Source organism: Mastomys coucha, unplaced genomic scaffold, assembly GCF_008632895.1.
Source record: "Mastomys coucha isolate ucsf_1 unplaced genomic scaffold, UCSF_Mcou_1 pScaffold21, whole genome shotgun sequence".
In the NCBI taxonomy this organism is placed as follows: domain Eukaryota; kingdom Metazoa; phylum Chordata; class Mammalia; order Rodentia; family Muridae; genus Mastomys; species Mastomys coucha.
The window spans coordinates 69,104,155-69,121,032 of NW_022196904.1; the positions used below are offsets into that span (position 1 = coordinate 69,104,155).

The window sequence follows — 16,878 nt, forward strand, 5'->3', positions numbered from 1 at the left end:
TTGGGCTCGAGAGGACAGGGGTAGAGGTGGGGGCAGCGAGCAGCACCAGGCAGTCTGGCTTAGACAGGGCAATGAGGAAGCACAGAAGGTCCAGTGGAGAACACAAATGTATTTTGGAATCTGCTTGTTAACGTGGGTGGTAGCAAGCCAGCAGAGGTCCCACAGCCAGCCTGCCAACCACCCCAGAGCCCACTGATCTCTCCAGACCCGCCAGTCTCCTTGTCAACGGAGGCTCCAGAGCAAGGGTCAAGAGGCGTCTCGGGAGAGAAGAGGCAGGATCTGGTTGGTGACCCCAAGGGGCAGCAAGCAGGCATGGGCCTCTCCTTCCTGGAATGGAACACGGAGGAATGTGTGGTGTGCAGAGAGGGGTGGGCAACCAGAGGCCCCCTTCAGTCTTGAGTCAACCCCTGGCAGGAAGTTTAGGACTTGGGGTGGTTGATACACACAGCCCACGTACCCCAACTTCACTCTTCTCTATTCATCTCAGACCTGTCCAACTCCCCCAGGATGCCTGAGAGGAGGGGCTAGCAGGAGGCCTGTGGGGGCTGCAGGGTGAGGGGAAGGGTGAGGGTCAACTCTGAAATGAAACCCCCTGGCCCTTCCTGCCTCCAGCCCCAGTGCAATCAGGAGGAAGGGCCGAGAAGGTCGTCAGCCACAGAAGGCAGCAGGGCCTGGGAGGCAGGGCCAGGAGGCCCCTCAGCCTCTGGCCGTCCTCGTCATTTGGACTGGAAGGACTGAGCACTAACAGCCCAGCAGCTCCAGGCGCAGGGTGATGCGTTTATGCCAGGACACTGGAAGGACACGCACGTAGCGAGCCATGAAGGGTTTCTCAAAAATGTTCTTCTTGTGGGAGTTGTTGTCCAAGTTGCCCTGGAAGACCTGGAAACAATGGGAGTGTCAGGAGTGCCCCCTAGTCAGTCACCTCCCCGACCCATCAGAACCCTGCAGTATCCCAGGAATTGCAGCGGGACAGACACCCACCTTGCTGGTTCCTTGCTCCTCATATACGGTCCACTGCACACCATCGTCACTGTAGGCTACCTTATAGGATGCCACATACTGGATGTGGCCAAAGTCACGGGCCCCCTGGGTGATGATTCCTGTCACTTGCTTCTGAGTGCCCAGGTCAACCTACAGGAAAAAAACAACATTGTTCTAGCTTGGAGCTTCTTCAAGAAGGTGTAAAGGCAGACACACAGGGGATAAGCTGTTAGCCCGTTTCCTCCTTGTGCTGGCTAGTCCTATGTCAACGTGACACAAGCTAGAGTTATCTGAAAGGCGGGACCCTCAAGTGAGAAAAAAAAATGCCTCTGTAAGGTCCAACTATAAGGCGTTTCCTCAATTGGTGACTGTGGGGGAGGACCAGACCCCTGTGGGTGGTGCCGTCCCTGGGCTAGTGGTCCTGGGTTCTAAAGAAAGCAGACAAGCCAGCCATGTGGAGCAAGCCAATAAGCAGCACCCGTCCATGGCCCCTGCATCAGCTCCTGCCTCCAGGTTCCTGTCCTGTTTGAGTTCCTGTCCCTGACCTCCTTCAGTGATGTACCATGATATGGAAGTGTAAGCTGAGTAAGCCTTTTCCTCCCCAACTTGCTTTTTGGTCATGATGTTTCATCCCAGCAATAGTAACCCTAAGATACACATCATCCATAAAATGAGCATAAAGCTAAGTATGGTGACGCTCACCTAGAACCCCAGCACCTGGGAGGCTGAGAATAGAGCTGAAGGCCAGCCTGGCTACATAGCAACACCCTGCCTCAAAATACCAAGGACAGGAGTGGCACAGCACTGGTCTAAAATGCCCAAGACCCTGAGTTCTATCTCCACTAACAAAAAAAAAAAATGTGAAGTAAAAAATAAAGACACATAAATAATCCACTTTGATACCCATGAACTCCAGCCCAGTATAGCTCAGTGAACCTTGGCCGCCTCTGCCAGCTCCTGCATCAGATGTATATTGGGGTATGATGAGCAGGCCAAGAGACCACAACAGCCTATAGGGGTGGGAATAGCTTCTGAAATCTGTCGGGCTGCCAGGAGCTTTACACGGTCCTGAGAGAGCCCACGAGCAGGTGGCTTCTGATAATCCCGACTCGACTGAGCACCTCTGGCCTAGACTTGTCCTTGCCCTGACTGAACCCTGGACAGGCAGTCCCCAGATCTAGGCTATAAGCTCAGCGCACCCGCAACAGCAGGTGAGCAGCACACACTCTTCCAGGACTCAGTTTCCCCATCTGCATTCTCCATTGTCTACCTCTAGTTTTCCATTCTCTCTGGGATTTCCCAGTTACACTGAATAGGAGAACACATGTGCTTTGCCGAAGTGGGTTAGCCTCTGCCATCTTGCCCTGATGCCCACGGGCAAGCCATGCCAACTCTGTGGCAGCTGATGAGGTGGTGCTACTCCTGAGTGTGTGTCTGTGTAAATATGTGTGTACGTGTATATGTGTGTTTGAGTGTTTATGTATGTGCGTGAGATGTGTGTATATGTGTGAGTATATATGTATGCATGTGTATGCATGTGAGTGCATGTGTATGTGTGAGTGTGCGCTTGTGTCTGAGAGTATATGTGTGTGAGTGGGTGTGTATGTGTGTAGGTGTGTGTATGTGCCTGTGACTATGTGTGAGTGTGTGTCTATGTACATGTATGTACTTGTATGTGTATATACGCATGTATGTGTCTATTTATGTGTATGTGTGTACATATTTGTGTGCATGTGTATGTGTGTATGTGTGTGTGTATGTGTGGTGTATGCATGTGTGAAAGCACATCAAAGCAGGAGCAAGAGAAAAGGGGTAGCCTTGGAAGAAGAAAGAGAAAAAGAAACAAAGAAAACCAAGGCTTTTCAGGAAATTCCTTGGAGAGGAGACCGGGCTGGGCAGGGTCACAGATCCCAGCAGCTCTCACCTGCAGCCATTCCTTGTCACTGTTGCTCTGAGCTGTCCAGGCATTGATCTTGCCCTGATTGTCCAGCCGCCCCAAGTGGGGGTACCAACCAAAGGCACGCAGGTTCCATGTCTTGTAGCTGCTGGAAGCTGACATCTGGCTGTCAGGAATGGTGTTATTCTTCAGGCCCAGGGGCTCAGAACATCCTGTGGGCAAAAGGGGTTGTCACCAGTCTGTGTAGGTATGAGATAATAAAGGAGAAAGGGTTGTGGTTCCTAAACGGCTTTTTATTTTGGTTTGGGGTTTGGTTTGGTTTTTGAGGAAGTACTTTATGTAGCCCAGGCTGACTTAAACTCACTATGCAGTCAAGAAGGACCTTGAACATCTGATCCTCACCTATACGGCCGGAATGAAAGAATTTTAGCCATGCACCCCCGCCGCACCTAGGTGGCGCTGAATGCTGAACCCATGGCTTCTTGTGAGCACTCTTACCAACCAAGTGACAATCCAGCCTTTGTTTTTTGGGCTGGGTCTAGCTGTGTTACCCAGGCTGGCCTTTTAACTCCTTTTAACTCCAGTTTCCAGGGCTACACAGAGAACCCAGTCTCAAAAATAAAATAAATAACTATTAGAAGATCCCCCAGCCTCAGCTTCCTAACACCTGGGACTAGGCCACGATGCCCAACTTAGCATCCTCTTGAACTTCCTACCTACCTTCCAAGGCCAACTGCTCTCTTATCCTTGCTTGCTTTCCACTATCTCTTCACTACAGTCAGCTGGACTCAGCTCCAACCCTCACCCCATCCCAACTTGCACCTAGAGGATCACCGAGACCCCCTGACACTGCCTGGCTCCCAGCACTCTCAGGACACCTCACACAACTGGGTGCTTCCTAACATCACGGACTTAGTTTAGCCACAGAACACACTGATGAACAAGTACGTAGCTATTGGCAACTTCACTCTATTGCATGAGAAAACGGAGGCCGAGAGGCATTGCCCACAACCACAGAGAGGTTGTACCCACATCTCACAGACCTGATCCTGACTGCCACACAAATGTGATATCGTCCCCAATGCCAGGACCCATAAAGCCCTGGATGGAGCCATCCAGCGACGTATAGCAAACACCCTTACCCTTCAAAGGCTACTGGATACTGAAGCCCAGGGATTCCTAGAGTTTGGGGGCTGCTTCTGTGTCCTTCCCGAGAGCATTCCTTAAAGACCTAATGGAGGGCCTTGGCTCACCCTAACATTTCTGGCATGCTGGGGTGTATACCTAGAGAATAGCTCCAACCCTCACCCCATCCCAACTTGCACCTAGAGGAACCTCCCTCTGCCTCCAGGCTCACTCTCAGGAACGGCCAACAAGTTTGCACTCAAACAGCTCCCAGATGAACAGGTAATGCTAGGTAGAAAGTAAACCTCCTGGTCGGATAATGCGTCTCTCATACCTGGCCACATCCCCACCCAGCAACTAACTGTGTCCCCTGAAAGGCAGAAAGAGTGGGGATGAAGAGCCACTTTTTCACCTGGGAAGAGTGTCCCCCAGATACCTGCCTCCCAAACTTGCTGAAGGAGCCTGCTGAGCTATCCGATAGAAAAGGCAGAAGGGCCAGGCAGCTATCACCCTGATTCCAAAGAAGTTCCTGGGCTGTGAGCTTGTTCATCCTTTGGGTCCAGGACAGGGTCATTCTGTGGCAGCCATTACCCTGGGACTACTTTGCAGGCATTACTCATTCTCCTCATATCCTGGAGTGGGACCCTGTATAACTATCCCTGCCGTGGGCCTCCCAGAGAAGGCACACTACAGACCATGGCCTCAGGAAATGCATAGAGAAGTCCTTGCCTCTCCGGTGATCAACTTCTCCCTTCTCTGTGAAGTGAAACCCTCTGTAGTTCTCCACAGAGATGGCAGATCTTATAAACAAGCAGGCTAGGCATGGTGTACCTTTCTGTGATTCTAGCAGGTTGAAGCAGAAGAACTGCAAGATTAGACAAACCTGGGGTGAGGCCCTGGCGTCCTGGAGACCATAAATCTCCCCAGGTAAGGGTTGTTATTTTTAGCAGACAGTGTCTTTGGTGATTTGGACTGTATAGCAAAACCCTGTCTCTTAAAAATTATAGAGACAGACTCTGGAGATGTATCTCAGTGGCAGAGTATCTGCCCTCAGTGAAATCACTAGAACTGGGGGGCTGGAGGGATGGCTCAGCGGTCCAGAGCACTAGCTGCTCTTCCAGAGGTCCTGAGTTCAATTCCCAGCAACCACATGGTGGCTCACAACCAACTATACTGCAACCTGATGCCCTCTTCTATCTTGCAGGTATACATGCAGATAGAGCACTCACACACATAAATAAATACATTTTTTTTCAAAAAGAAAAAAAAATCACCAGACCTGGAAATTAAACTAAATTAAAAATTCTGCCCCAGCAGGTCCAGAGTAGAATTGGAAGATGCTGAAACAGTTGGTCCCCACGGAGCTCACCACTCTCCAAGCCTCCCTGCACACTCGAGGATGCAGCCCCAGCGGCTCCCTGGTTCTCCAGCTGAAGCATCCTCCACACACACACTGCTCTCCCCCTAACCCCCTTGGCCTCCCCACTTCCTCCTTCAGACTTCTCACTGCTAGCTGTCCTTTCTTCTCGTCTCTCTTTATAATATGTGCCTGAGTGTTTAAGCACCATATTTACTTATGTGTGTGTTTGCCTGTGTTGCTGTAGAAGCACTGTGTTAGTACATGGAGGCCAGAAGAAAGCACTGGGATCACCAGAACTGGTCTTCCAGGTGGTTGTGAGCCACCTGATGTTGGTGCCAGGAACCAACCCAAGTCCTCTGGAAGTGCAGCAGGTGCTTTGAACCACTCGGCCATCTTGAACCACTCAGCCATCTTGCCCATTCCCTGACCTTCCTTTTATTTGCTAATCTCACCTCTGACTCCCTTGAGAGAACAAAAGTTTCATGAGGTCAAAGGTCTCACTTGTTCGTTCCTTGGATCTAAGTATTTAGGGAAAACCTAGTAACCGTCTAAACTAAACAGTTAACTCACCAAAGACACGGGTAAAACTAACAACCCTGGTCTGGGAAGTTTTGTGGCCTCCCAGGACACCTGGGCCTCACCCACCCACATATACAGTGCACACGCACACTCGAATCAACGCTCTACAGCTAACAGACTGGATTGCAGAGAAAGGTGGGCCAGGCCAGGAAGGAGGCAGAGGACACAGCTGTGCTCTCTGACAGGAGGCTTAGCTTGCCCCACCCCAAGACTTAAATCACTCAGGGTTACACTATCCTGGCAACTTAAGAGAACCAAAGGCCTTGAGCCAGCAGTGAAGGCTGGGTGACCCCAAGGAGCAGTGGCCAGGCCAGGCCAGTTCTGTTCTTTGCTAGATACTAAGTCACATGATGCAAAAGGCAATGGCCCTGGGAGAAGGATAATCTTCCTGGCAAAAATCAATATTCTAAAAGATACATGTGTCTCTCCCTCTGACTATCAGAGTACTGAAACAATGGGTACCAACAGGTGCAAATTTACCCAGGAATCCTATGCCCAGAGAAGGGTAGGAGAGGGGGAATGTGGCTTCCTGAAGATTTTATACATTCTAATATCCTGCCAGACTAGGATGAGAAAGAAACCCTGGCGATCGATGATGAGTCAGCAGTGGGCGGGACAACAACTCAGGACTGCTTAGACCCGAGTGTCCCTGGCCCTCTAGTTAAACTTTCAAAGCAGTTCAGGACCCCAAAGATCAACTTGGGGGGACCACTGGATCTCTGCCCATCTTCCCTCATATGGCCACACTTGAATAAATCTCTTTCTACTTTTGACCATTAGTTTTGCTGATTCAATTGGCTTCTCGAGCATAAGGGCCACATTTGACTTCTGTGACCCAAGTTTGATAACAGAAGCATACTAGCTCAAATCTATACTTTTAAAGGGGTAGGGTGAGGGAGGCATGAGGGTGCATGACTTTAATCCCAGCACTCAGGAGACAGAGGCAGGTGAATCTCTGTGACCTCAAGGATAGTTTAGTCTACACAGTAAATTTCAGGACAGCCACGGCTATGTAGAGTAACCCTGTCTCAAAAACAAAGCAAAATAGCCAGGTGGCACCTATGGCTAGTGTTCACAAAGCCCTGAGTTGCTAGCACTTAAGGGGGAAAAAAACCAGGGAGACCCAGAACTCAGCTCTAGGTCGTATCTAAAATGCAGAAACAGGGAACAGTGCCATAGATAGGGCAAGAAGGCCCAGCAGCGTATTCCAGCCAGTCCAGCAGAGCCAACCCTACAGTTACCCCATGTGGCCAGCAGGTGGCGCTATGGCTACAAAGAGAAACAGGCCTCAAAAAGAGACAGTGGGCCTTTTTGAGTGACTGCAGTATTGGTCAGAAGAACCTCTTCAAAGGGTAATCTCCCTGGTTCAGCATCAATCTGTCCCTTTCTAGTCCCCCTGTCTGTAGAAGCACCAAACCCCAAGCTCTGTGGTCCTAGAAGCACCCGCACGACCGACCGCACAATGCAGGCAGCAGACACTTGAAGGGAAAGCACTTATATGTGCCCCTCCCAGCTGGGTGTCTTGGATGAGTAATGCACCTAGGAGTCCTTCCATTCATTCATTTATTCATCCCTCATCGAAGATTTACCAAGCACCCACGTGTTTGAGGCCCTGTGAACACAGCAACAAAGAAAACACACAATTCTCCTGCGACGGTGGAATTCACTGCCTGTTCTAGAAGCACCAGGAACCAAAATCAACAGAAATACTGAGACGTGAAATGAGCAGTCAAAACACCCAGAGCGATGGGACAGCGCCTAACTGGACCTGCCACGCAGGACGCAAGAGGTCAGCGTCCACAGCAGCTCCCGAGCAGCTCACGACATGGAGAGAGAGAAAGCTTCGTCTCTCTCGGCACTCACCGTGCAACTCACAGCCCAGGAGCTCAAAGCGGAGGGTGCAGCCGCGGTGGTACGAAGCCGGGTACAGTCTTATGTACTGTGCCTCCACAGGAGGGTTGAACATGTTTATCTTCAGGCTGTTGTTGTCCTGGTTACCCAAAAACTCCTGGAAGAGAAGGGCTAGGGCTGGAGGAGGAAGCGGGTTTGCCTCTTCCCCTTCACATGGGAGAGGCCATCAAAGGGTGGAAGGACAGTCCCGCATCGAGCCCACATGGTCTCAGCCTGCAGCCCTGGCTTTGACTCTCCACCACCACCAACATCAGTGTCCTTGTCACCTTCCTCTAGGTCATCACAGGGCCCCGGGCATAAACCCCCAGCTCACACGGGGCTATTTAGAGGGCCTCTGTTTACATCCTCAAAAGACTTTATGGTAACAGCAATACAGACCTGTATGGTATCTGGGCTGTAAACGGTGCCCACTTAGTTAATTACACCTTCACAACTGTACCCAGTAGCCCTGAAACGTTCAGAATGAAGCCCAAATCCACCACAGCCACCACCCCTTCCAGGGCAAGGCACTACTCTTTGAGTCTTAGGTGAGATTACGTCCTGCAACCACAGAACATAGATATGATCAAGGTCTATCCATGTCTACATACCAAGGGACACTTGAAGATTCACTCCAACCCTACCACTCTGGCTTCTGTCGCTTCTCAATCAGTGCCAGACTCTTAGGGGTCCTGACTTTAGTGCCCCTCTCCTTAGACCCACCTTGTCTCCGGTGCCGTTTTCATCCTGGATGAACTGGAATTTGTGTCCATCAAGGCTGTAAGCCACCTTGAAGGTCTTCACATACTCCGCCCACCCGGCACGTCTGGCTCCCTGTGTGATCACACCTGATACCCGCATCTTCCGCAGAAAGTTCACCTGGACCCCGGGGGTGAGAAAGGCGGTCTCCTCATCACCCAGTTCTTCCCACCCAAATCTAGCTGGCTAGCTCGCTAGTTCTTTCTCCAAGGGGCTGGTTTCTCTCCTGAGGTTCTGGAGCCTACACTCTGAAAAGTCCCTGAGTTCCAAGACCCCGCAAGAGGCTTGTGGGTGCCAAAGCCCCTTCGTCAAAGGCCATCTCTTCTCACAATCTGCCCACTGGCTCCAGGCCCATGGCTGCCCTCCATATACAGACATTTCACTCACAGTCACCTCTCTTTGTGTTCCCTATTACCCTGCCCTGTGTCTTTTTCCTACCTGTATCCAGGGCTTGCTATCATAGTCGCTGGCTGTCCAGGCATTGACGATCCCTGTGCGGTACAGACGAGCCAGCTCCGGGCCCCAGCGCTGCAAACCCATGTAGGCCACATACACAGATGAGGCAGAAATCTGTGAATCAGCAATGGCGCCCCCTTCCATGCCCAGCTTTGTGAAACAACCTGCAGAGAGAGTGCAACCCTCAGGGGCCTAATCCAAAGTTCCAGAGCCCAGCTATGTCCACAGGACAAGAGAAGAAAAAAACAAGGTGGCCTCTGATGAGGACCTAGTGACAGAAGAGAATCTCAGACCCTCACTGAGAGCAGGTAACACCAAGGGACACCAACACCAGACGGGAGAAAAGACACAGCACGGGAGACACAGGAGACAAGAGGCCAGCAGAGTTAACTCACGGGAGGCTAGGTTGTTGGAAAGATCGGGGGTGGGGGCCGGGGTGGGGACGGCAGTGGTGGGGACGGCGGTGGTGGGGACGGCGGTGGTGGGGACGGCGGTGGTGGGGACGGCTGGGGTGAACAGGTAGTCTCCATCCAGGTTGTAGTAGTTGATCTCTGGTAGGAGAGAAAAGCAGGATGACCGCTTCTTTCACATCCCTAGCCCTGGCTTTCCTAGGAGGAGTGGCTTTAGGAGAGGAGTGGCCTTGGACAGTACGGAACAGCAAAGGTAACTACACACAAAGCAGGCTTTTCTTCACCTTCTTAGAGTGTGTGTAGTGCTGGGGATTAAACTTCAACACACTAGGCAAGGCTTCTACCACTGAGCTACTTCCCCCGTCCTTACTGTTTTGAGACAGGGTCACTCCCAGTTGTCCATGCTAGTCTTGGACCTGTGAATTCTCCTGCTTTGGCTCCTATTAGAGGCTTTTGGCCTCATACCTGACTCTATATGATACTTTGTAGCATCCCCTCAGCAGTTTCCGAGGAGACTATTCTGCTTTCTTTTGACCACCAGTCCTTACCCACCCACCCATATGTTAGCGCATTCCCCATTACCATTAGCCATAGCCCCATTACCTTTGCGTAACCAGTGACGTGATATCAGAAACTAAGGATAGTGATCAAACCTGTTGGAAAGATGACCATTCCATCCCACTGAACACCTATGATGGGTGCCCAGGCTTCTGCTACCGGGGGGACCCAGAGATAACCTACAGGACTCTAGCAGTGGAGGCTTGGTACCACCAATCTTACAGAGAAGGTAAGATATCAATTAGGGCTGGACATCCAAGATCTGGGCCAGATCAGCCTGCTGATGCCTCACACCCACCATCTCCATACCTCAAGGGACCCAAAGGTGCGGCCTTGGCACTGGCACCAGAAACCGTGTAACAAAGTAGAGTATGGTCCCTCTGCCCCCCTCACTCCTGCAGGCTGTGTGGGCACCACCTACCCTCTGCTCCAGGTGCTACCATCCAGCCTAGAGCCAACTCTAGACCTGGCAGCCCAGAGAAGGCTGCGTAGCTAATTCACACCCAGATACACCATGGTTAGCCCGGCTCCCACTCGGTAATTAGCAGGCTTGCCTGGCTCCACCCAGCCCTCCACCTGCCTTAGCAATCAGAAGCTTCCCCATGCTCCCCGTAAGGATCTCAAGCTCATCTGGCTTTAGTCCAACCTTCAAAGACCAGGCCTTTGCTCTGTCTCCCCTTAAGTCAGAAGCATCCCAGGTACTCTGCCTATATTCTCCCATCCTGAGGCCCAGCCCCCACATTACTGGCCCAGCTGGCCCCTCTTTCTATAGCCCCCAAGATGTCCACTTCCTGACTTAGATAGCAGAGAACTGGACCCCCAAAACACACACACATACACACACACACACACACAGATGCACAAACGAGCGAGCATGCACACACATCTTCCTTCCTCCCTTGTCTGAATACAGCCCTTCCCACGTGACACTGGGTAAGAAAAGCTCTTGGGGCAGCACATTGAACTATCCATCACCACCAATGTTATCTGGCATTCACCTAGGCCACTCTGGAGTCCAGAGGATAGCCAAACAGGTCAGACGGGTCAGCTTAGCCTTCCTATAGTGCAGGACAGCACAGCCTCCCCCTCCTCCCTGACCCCTATGAGCTGGTCCTGGCTCCAAGTTAAACAGCATGCCTGTTTCTTCTTACTGGTGAACACAGAGTCCCAGATTTAACTCTGACACTGTATGTCTCCAGGACGTACATTCCCATGACCTCGGTCCCCACACTCTCTCATTCCCCACAACAACACCAGCCCTGACCTGAAGTCCCAAGAGAGAAAGTTAGGCCTGAAGCCTGGTAGTGGGACAGCAGGATGCTCACTGAACTCTGCCCATTCTTCAGTCTTCATAGAGGCAACCTCACTGCAAGTGCCTGCGCCAGCAACAGGGCCCCAGCACTTACCAGTTTCACAGTGGATGCCCGAGTAGCCCACAGTGCACTGGCAGATGTATTCGGTGAAAATGTCCCCTCGCTGTGTGTCCGCAGTCATCAGGCACTTGGCATTGTTGTAGCAAGGGTTTGGGGAGCACGGTCCTGGAAGTAAGAAGACAGATCAGATGGAAAGGTGGTCGGAAAAGGGCTGAGAACACAGCAGAGAGCAGCACGTGACCCAGCCCCAACGATCCATCCAAATGAGTCTCTTTTCTTCCCTACCACCATCATCCTGGACCCAAGAGGGTCTCTGAAAGGATCAATTTGCCCACATCCTGAAATCGCTGGCTTTTCCAAGTGGCTGGGAGTTTCTATGGGAAACAAGGGCTACCCACTTGGAAGAGACAGGGGAGGCAGCCCACAGGGAGCAGGTACCTTTCTCAGTCTCGTTACACACAAGGCCCGTGAAGCCTTCAGGACAGAGGCAGTAGATGTCATTGTCTTGGCCCATCAAGCAGGTGCCACCATTCAGGCACAGGCTAGGGTCACAGAAGTCACCTGCAACCGAAAACCAAACACGATCATTTGGTAAGCACATAAGAGTCTGGCTACCATGTGCACACGCTGGGCTTCTAAGACAGACGTTACCTGTCATCCTAGCCTCAAGAAGCCAGAGAGACTGGGATATAGCTCAATGGTAGCATGTGTCAAGCACATGCAGAGTCCTAGGCACTTGTATTCAGATGCATATGCCCACACAGAGACATACATACATAATTTGTAAAATAAAAAATAAATAAACAAATAAAACAAATCTTAAAATCTATAGGTTTGGCTAGATAGATGGCTCAGAGATGAAGAGCACTTATTGCTCTGGCAGAAATCCATAGTTCAGTTCCCAGTACCCACACGGTGGTTACAACCACCTATAACTTCTGTCTCAGAGAATCTAGTGTCTTCTTCTGACTTTTGAGGGTTCCTGCATGCAAGTGGTACACATATAATACACTCGGGCTCACACCCATACACAGACAATAAAGCAAACACATTTTTTTAAAAGCCAGGATGGAAAGGATGACAAGGGATGAAAAAATAATACTCTAGAGAGAAGCAGACACACTGAGGACATGGCATGTTGGAGAACAGATATGACTGGACTCAGGCCAGAATGAGGGGGACCTTAAGAATGACAAGTTTAGGGCTGGTGAGATGGCTCGGTGTTACCTTCCCTCTTGACTTCAGTCATCCACCAGACTCCTGGCAGCCTCTGTTTGGGGGCTAACACCTGGGAGCTAAGACAGATGCTCTCTGTTGACTGTTTGTTTGTCTTTGAAGAAGCCGTCTGACCACGCCCACCACCTGAGTACACCTGCTAGCCATCTGAAGATCTTCTGAACTTGGGGACTTTGGCACCTGAACTTTCTTTGTAGTGTAATCTAGAGACTTGTTTTCAGTTTCTCCTGTGACTATAAAAACCCTGGTTTATTCTCAGTAAAGTGGAGCCTTGATTGGGACGCAACTTGGCTTTGTGTTTTCTCTTTGCATTTCAAACCCTCTATTTCAGGTCCTTTATTCCCTCCTGGCTGGGGGGCAACTTGGCTTCGTGTTTTCTCTTTGCATTTCAAACCCTCTATTTCAGGTCCTTTATTCCCTCCTGGCTGAGGTGAACCCCGTTAGTGAAACTGCAGGCAGTTTCAGCTCAGGTTAAGAGCACTGACTGCTCTTCTGAAAGTCCTGAGTTCAAATCCCAGCAACCACATGGTAGCTCACAACCATCAGTAATGAGATCTGACGCCCTCTTCTGGTGTGTCTGAAGACAGCTACAGTGTACTTAGATATAATAATAAATAAATCTTAAAAAAAAAAAAGAATTTAGCTTTTTAACCTTAAGTCTCCCGACATTGGCTGACAAGTCTTAGACACGCCACCACCGTGTGTGTGTGTGTGTGTGTGTGTGTGTGTGTGTGTGTCTGTCTGTCTGTCTGTCTGTCTGTCTTGTGTCCCTCTTCTTCTCCCTCTCCCTCTCTCTAAAGCCAGACTGAAGGCTGAAAACCCCAGGACAAGACTGACAGGCTAAGAAGTGCAGGTCTGGCGACAGCAGATGCAGCCCACAGGCTAAATGATGAGGCAGCACATTAGGGCAAAGGGAACACAAGCAGGTGGATTTGAGAGGCTTGGTGGAACATGGACTGAAGAGGTGGAGAAAGGCTAGAGAGATCACTGGAGCCTCGGGAGCACCTCGGGTGACAGATGTGCACTGTCAACCAGAAGGGAGACCACAAAGAGGGGTGGGGTAAGCTGGGCTGATAACACCTGGCCTGTAATCTGATGGACAATACACAGCTCAGCCAATCGTCTGGCAAACCCCATTCCATCTCCATGTTCAAACAGGAACTGGAAGCACCGTCTCTGAAACTCACCTTACTCCTATCTGTCCCAGGTACCCTAACATGGGCACCAATCAGTGACCAGCAGCTCCCCCTTTGTCCTACTAGACTCCACCCCCAAACTCGGCACTGGAATCGAACTTAAAGAGATCTCTTCTCCTCCCCACAGCTGCCCACCTGGCACAAGGCTCCCCTGAAAGCTCAAGGCCCCTGGGAGCTCAGGCTCCCAAGCTGGAGACAGGCAACACCATTAATGAGCACCAGCCCACACAGCTCCACCTCAGCAAGGGCCTGGGGATCCTAAGGCGCTGTGGCAGAACTATTAGTCACTTGCTTTAAATAGCAGGTTAATCCCCTCTGACCTGGAAGGGCACAGTCACAGCCTCACGTGGAGGCTCCAGATCGGCCAAGGTCTAGGCACCCCATACCAACAAGGGCCCAGCTTCCAGCCTTCCCTACAGCTGCACCTGGAACCAAACCAAGGATCCGGAGAAGAAAGCAGAAAGTGGAAGGTGGCCAGCAGGCGTTGGGACTGAGGCTGGCCACCTGCATATGAGACCGGGAGAGGCCAGCTCCTCTAAAAATCCTATGGAATTTCAGGGTCCTGCTCTGGGAAGTGTCTCCAGGAACATTTGGCCAGGGCACAGGTTGTGGGGAGGGCAAAGAGGAGGGAGGGGTGGAAAGGGACAGAGGAAACCCAAGCGTCTTTCCAGCTGAGTGGACAGAGCAGGAGTTCCCAGGTCGTGGAAGCTTGGGGCACCAAATGCCTTCAGCCCCAACTCCGAGGTCAGATCCTGTGCTAGGCGACAGAAGCGATCTCTCCTGCCTGTGATCTCGCCAGTCCCATTTCTATGAGAAACGATGAAGGGGCTGCTTGAAGGGCCGCTGAGCTCACCCGCCCCACGTGGGCACTGCTTTTTTCCAGCAGCATCCCCGCAAGAGGCCCAGGCTTCTACCGGGGACCTCAGAGCGGAGGAGGAGGGCTAGGGGAGATAAAGCAGCCGGCCAAGGCCAGCCAGGGGCACGAAGCCCTTTTCTAAGTTCTAGACCCGCCCCACCTACAGCCAGTGCCTCGCACCTCTGTCCTTTCTTCCCTTATCTGATCAAACACCAACAAGTGGGCACAAAAGTCCATTCGATTCTCTAGCGGGTTCAGGAGAGAGTTTCGGGTAAAGTTAGCTGGAGACGTACTCGCACGAGAGTCCTAGACGCTCCCAAATTGTTTGGATTGGAAAACAGACACAGTTCGGTGGCCTCACTTTACAGACGCGGTAAAAAGAGGCACGACGCAGCGGATTCCTTTGTTATGTGTAAGTCACATCCCTGAGGGCGGCAGGGCTGTCACCGGGTGTCCAGGGTCACCACTCAGTGCAAAAGCTACTATCACAGCCCCAAGGCCCCGGGGCAGAGAGCGCAGAGGCACGTTCGCCTGTCCTACCCGGACGCAGCCCCTGAGCGTCCCCCTCCAGGCTCTGCTCAAGTTTGTCAACAGTAGGAGTAGAGGGAGGGCGCCGCTGAGAACTTCCGAGCGGCGGGCAGAACAGGGGCGAGGCCAGAGGGACTCACCGGACGCGGCGAAGAGGCCAGAGGCGCAGAGCAGCACGCCGCACAGCGCGGCCAGCACACGGGAGAGCTGCATGCTGCGGGACGCGGGAAAGGGTCCACGCGCTCTGATGCTCGGACCCGAGAGTTCCTGTCTCCGCTCCTCTCACTCGGGAATAAATCAGGCGCTCAGCTCCGCCCACTAGCCCAAGGGCTCCGCCCCAGACAGCCCCGGACGGACTCTGGGCGGAGCTCCGAGACCACAGTGGAAGAGGGAGGGCTGAAGTGGGGGGCGTCCAGTGCCTTAGCCTCCGGCGAGCCACTCCCTGATCCCGCCGCCAGTCCTCAGCCTCAGGCCAGTCCAGCTTCCTGAATGGACTGGACCAGGCGGGGGGAGGGGTGCGGGAAGGGGGTGCGGGATTGCTCAGGAGGAATTTTAACAAGTGGCTCGGTGATGGAGTGCTTCCCTAAGCAAGCTGGAGACTCTGGATTCGATCCCCAATCCAGCAAAGATAAGTCAATAAAATAAGATAATCCAGGAGTGGTGGTGGCTCATGCTTGTAGTCCCAACCCTGAGGAAGCTGGGTCAGGAGGATCAGACAGCAGTTCCAGATCAGATCACCATCGTGGGCTCCATCCATAGTGAGTTCCGGGCTAGTCTGGGCTACAGAATGGGACCCTGTTTCCTAAATGTGTTTGTTTATTGATTATTTGTTGTTTAATTAATTAAAAATAACTGTTTAGACTTAAAATGCTAGTTCTTATTTGTAATCAGAGAATAGCAAATTCAGGCTACAATGAGTACTGTGTTTGCTTTATCAGATCGGCAAGTGTCAGGCTGTTAACAGAGGCGGCTGCTGTGGGGCAACAGGCTGAGGCATGTGGACCCTGAACAGAGTATAAGCCAGCTCAGCTTCTTCTTTTTTTTTTTTTTTTTTTTTTTTTTTTTTGGTTTTTCGAGACAGGGTTTCTCTGTATAGCCCTGGCTGTCCTGGAACTCACTCTGTAGACCAGGCTGGACTCAAACTCAAAAATCCACCTGCCTCTGCCTCCCAAGTGCTGGGATTAAAAGTGTGTGCCACCACCACCCCCAGCTCCAGCTCAGCTTCTTTATTTGGTATTATTTTTCAAAATGATAAATAGCAACACCTTAAGACCTAACAGTTATACTTAGAGATGCACACTCATTCCATTAGATAGACATCTATGCAAAATGACACTACATAATGACATCATAACGTCTTTAGAAACCATGAAAAGACAAAAAATAAAAGAAAGAAAAAACAAAAGAAATTGGCAAACTTGTGTAAAAGTTCCAAATAGGAAATATTTTAGGATTCTGGCCAGTGTGGTGGTTCAAGCTATAATGCCAGCACTCTGGATTATTATAGGAAGTCCAAGTCCAAGGCTAGCTTGGACAACATAGTGAGTCCTCAGCTACCCTGACCACCAGAGTGAGACTCCATCTCAAAAATAAATAAATAAAGATAGAAATAAAAGTCTGGGTAAGGAGATGGCCCCGTGCGTAGAGCGCTTGCTGAGTGAGCGTGGCAACCTC

The 16,878-nt window shown here is 51.4% G+C and overlaps 1 protein-coding gene across 2 annotated transcripts; it reads right to left on the bottom strand.

The window, feature by feature from the left end:
- Positions 1–89: 89 nt before the first annotated feature.
- On the bottom strand, positions 90–15,511 carry Mfge8 (milk fat globule-EGF factor 8 protein). 2 transcript variants are annotated; one of them, XM_031387055.1, is made up of 10 exons: positions 15,345–15,511; positions 11,827–11,949; positions 11,422–11,553; positions 9,443–9,598; positions 9,030–9,211; positions 8,556–8,711; positions 7,806–7,950; positions 2,906–3,090; positions 982–1,131; positions 90–879 (listed from the first exon to the last, which is right to left on the bottom strand). In XM_031387055.1, the coding sequence occupies exons 1-10, from the start codon at positions 15,415–15,417 to the stop codon at positions 742–744; spliced, it is 1,440 nt and encodes a 479-aa protein (XP_031242915.1). In that variant the 5' UTR covers positions 15,418–15,511; the 3' UTR covers positions 90–741. The 2 variants fall into 2 exon arrangements, with proteins under 2 accessions (XP_031242915.1, XP_031242916.1); XM_031387056.1 differs by lacking the exon at positions 9,443–9,598.
- Positions 15,512–16,878: the final 1,367 nt, after the last annotated feature.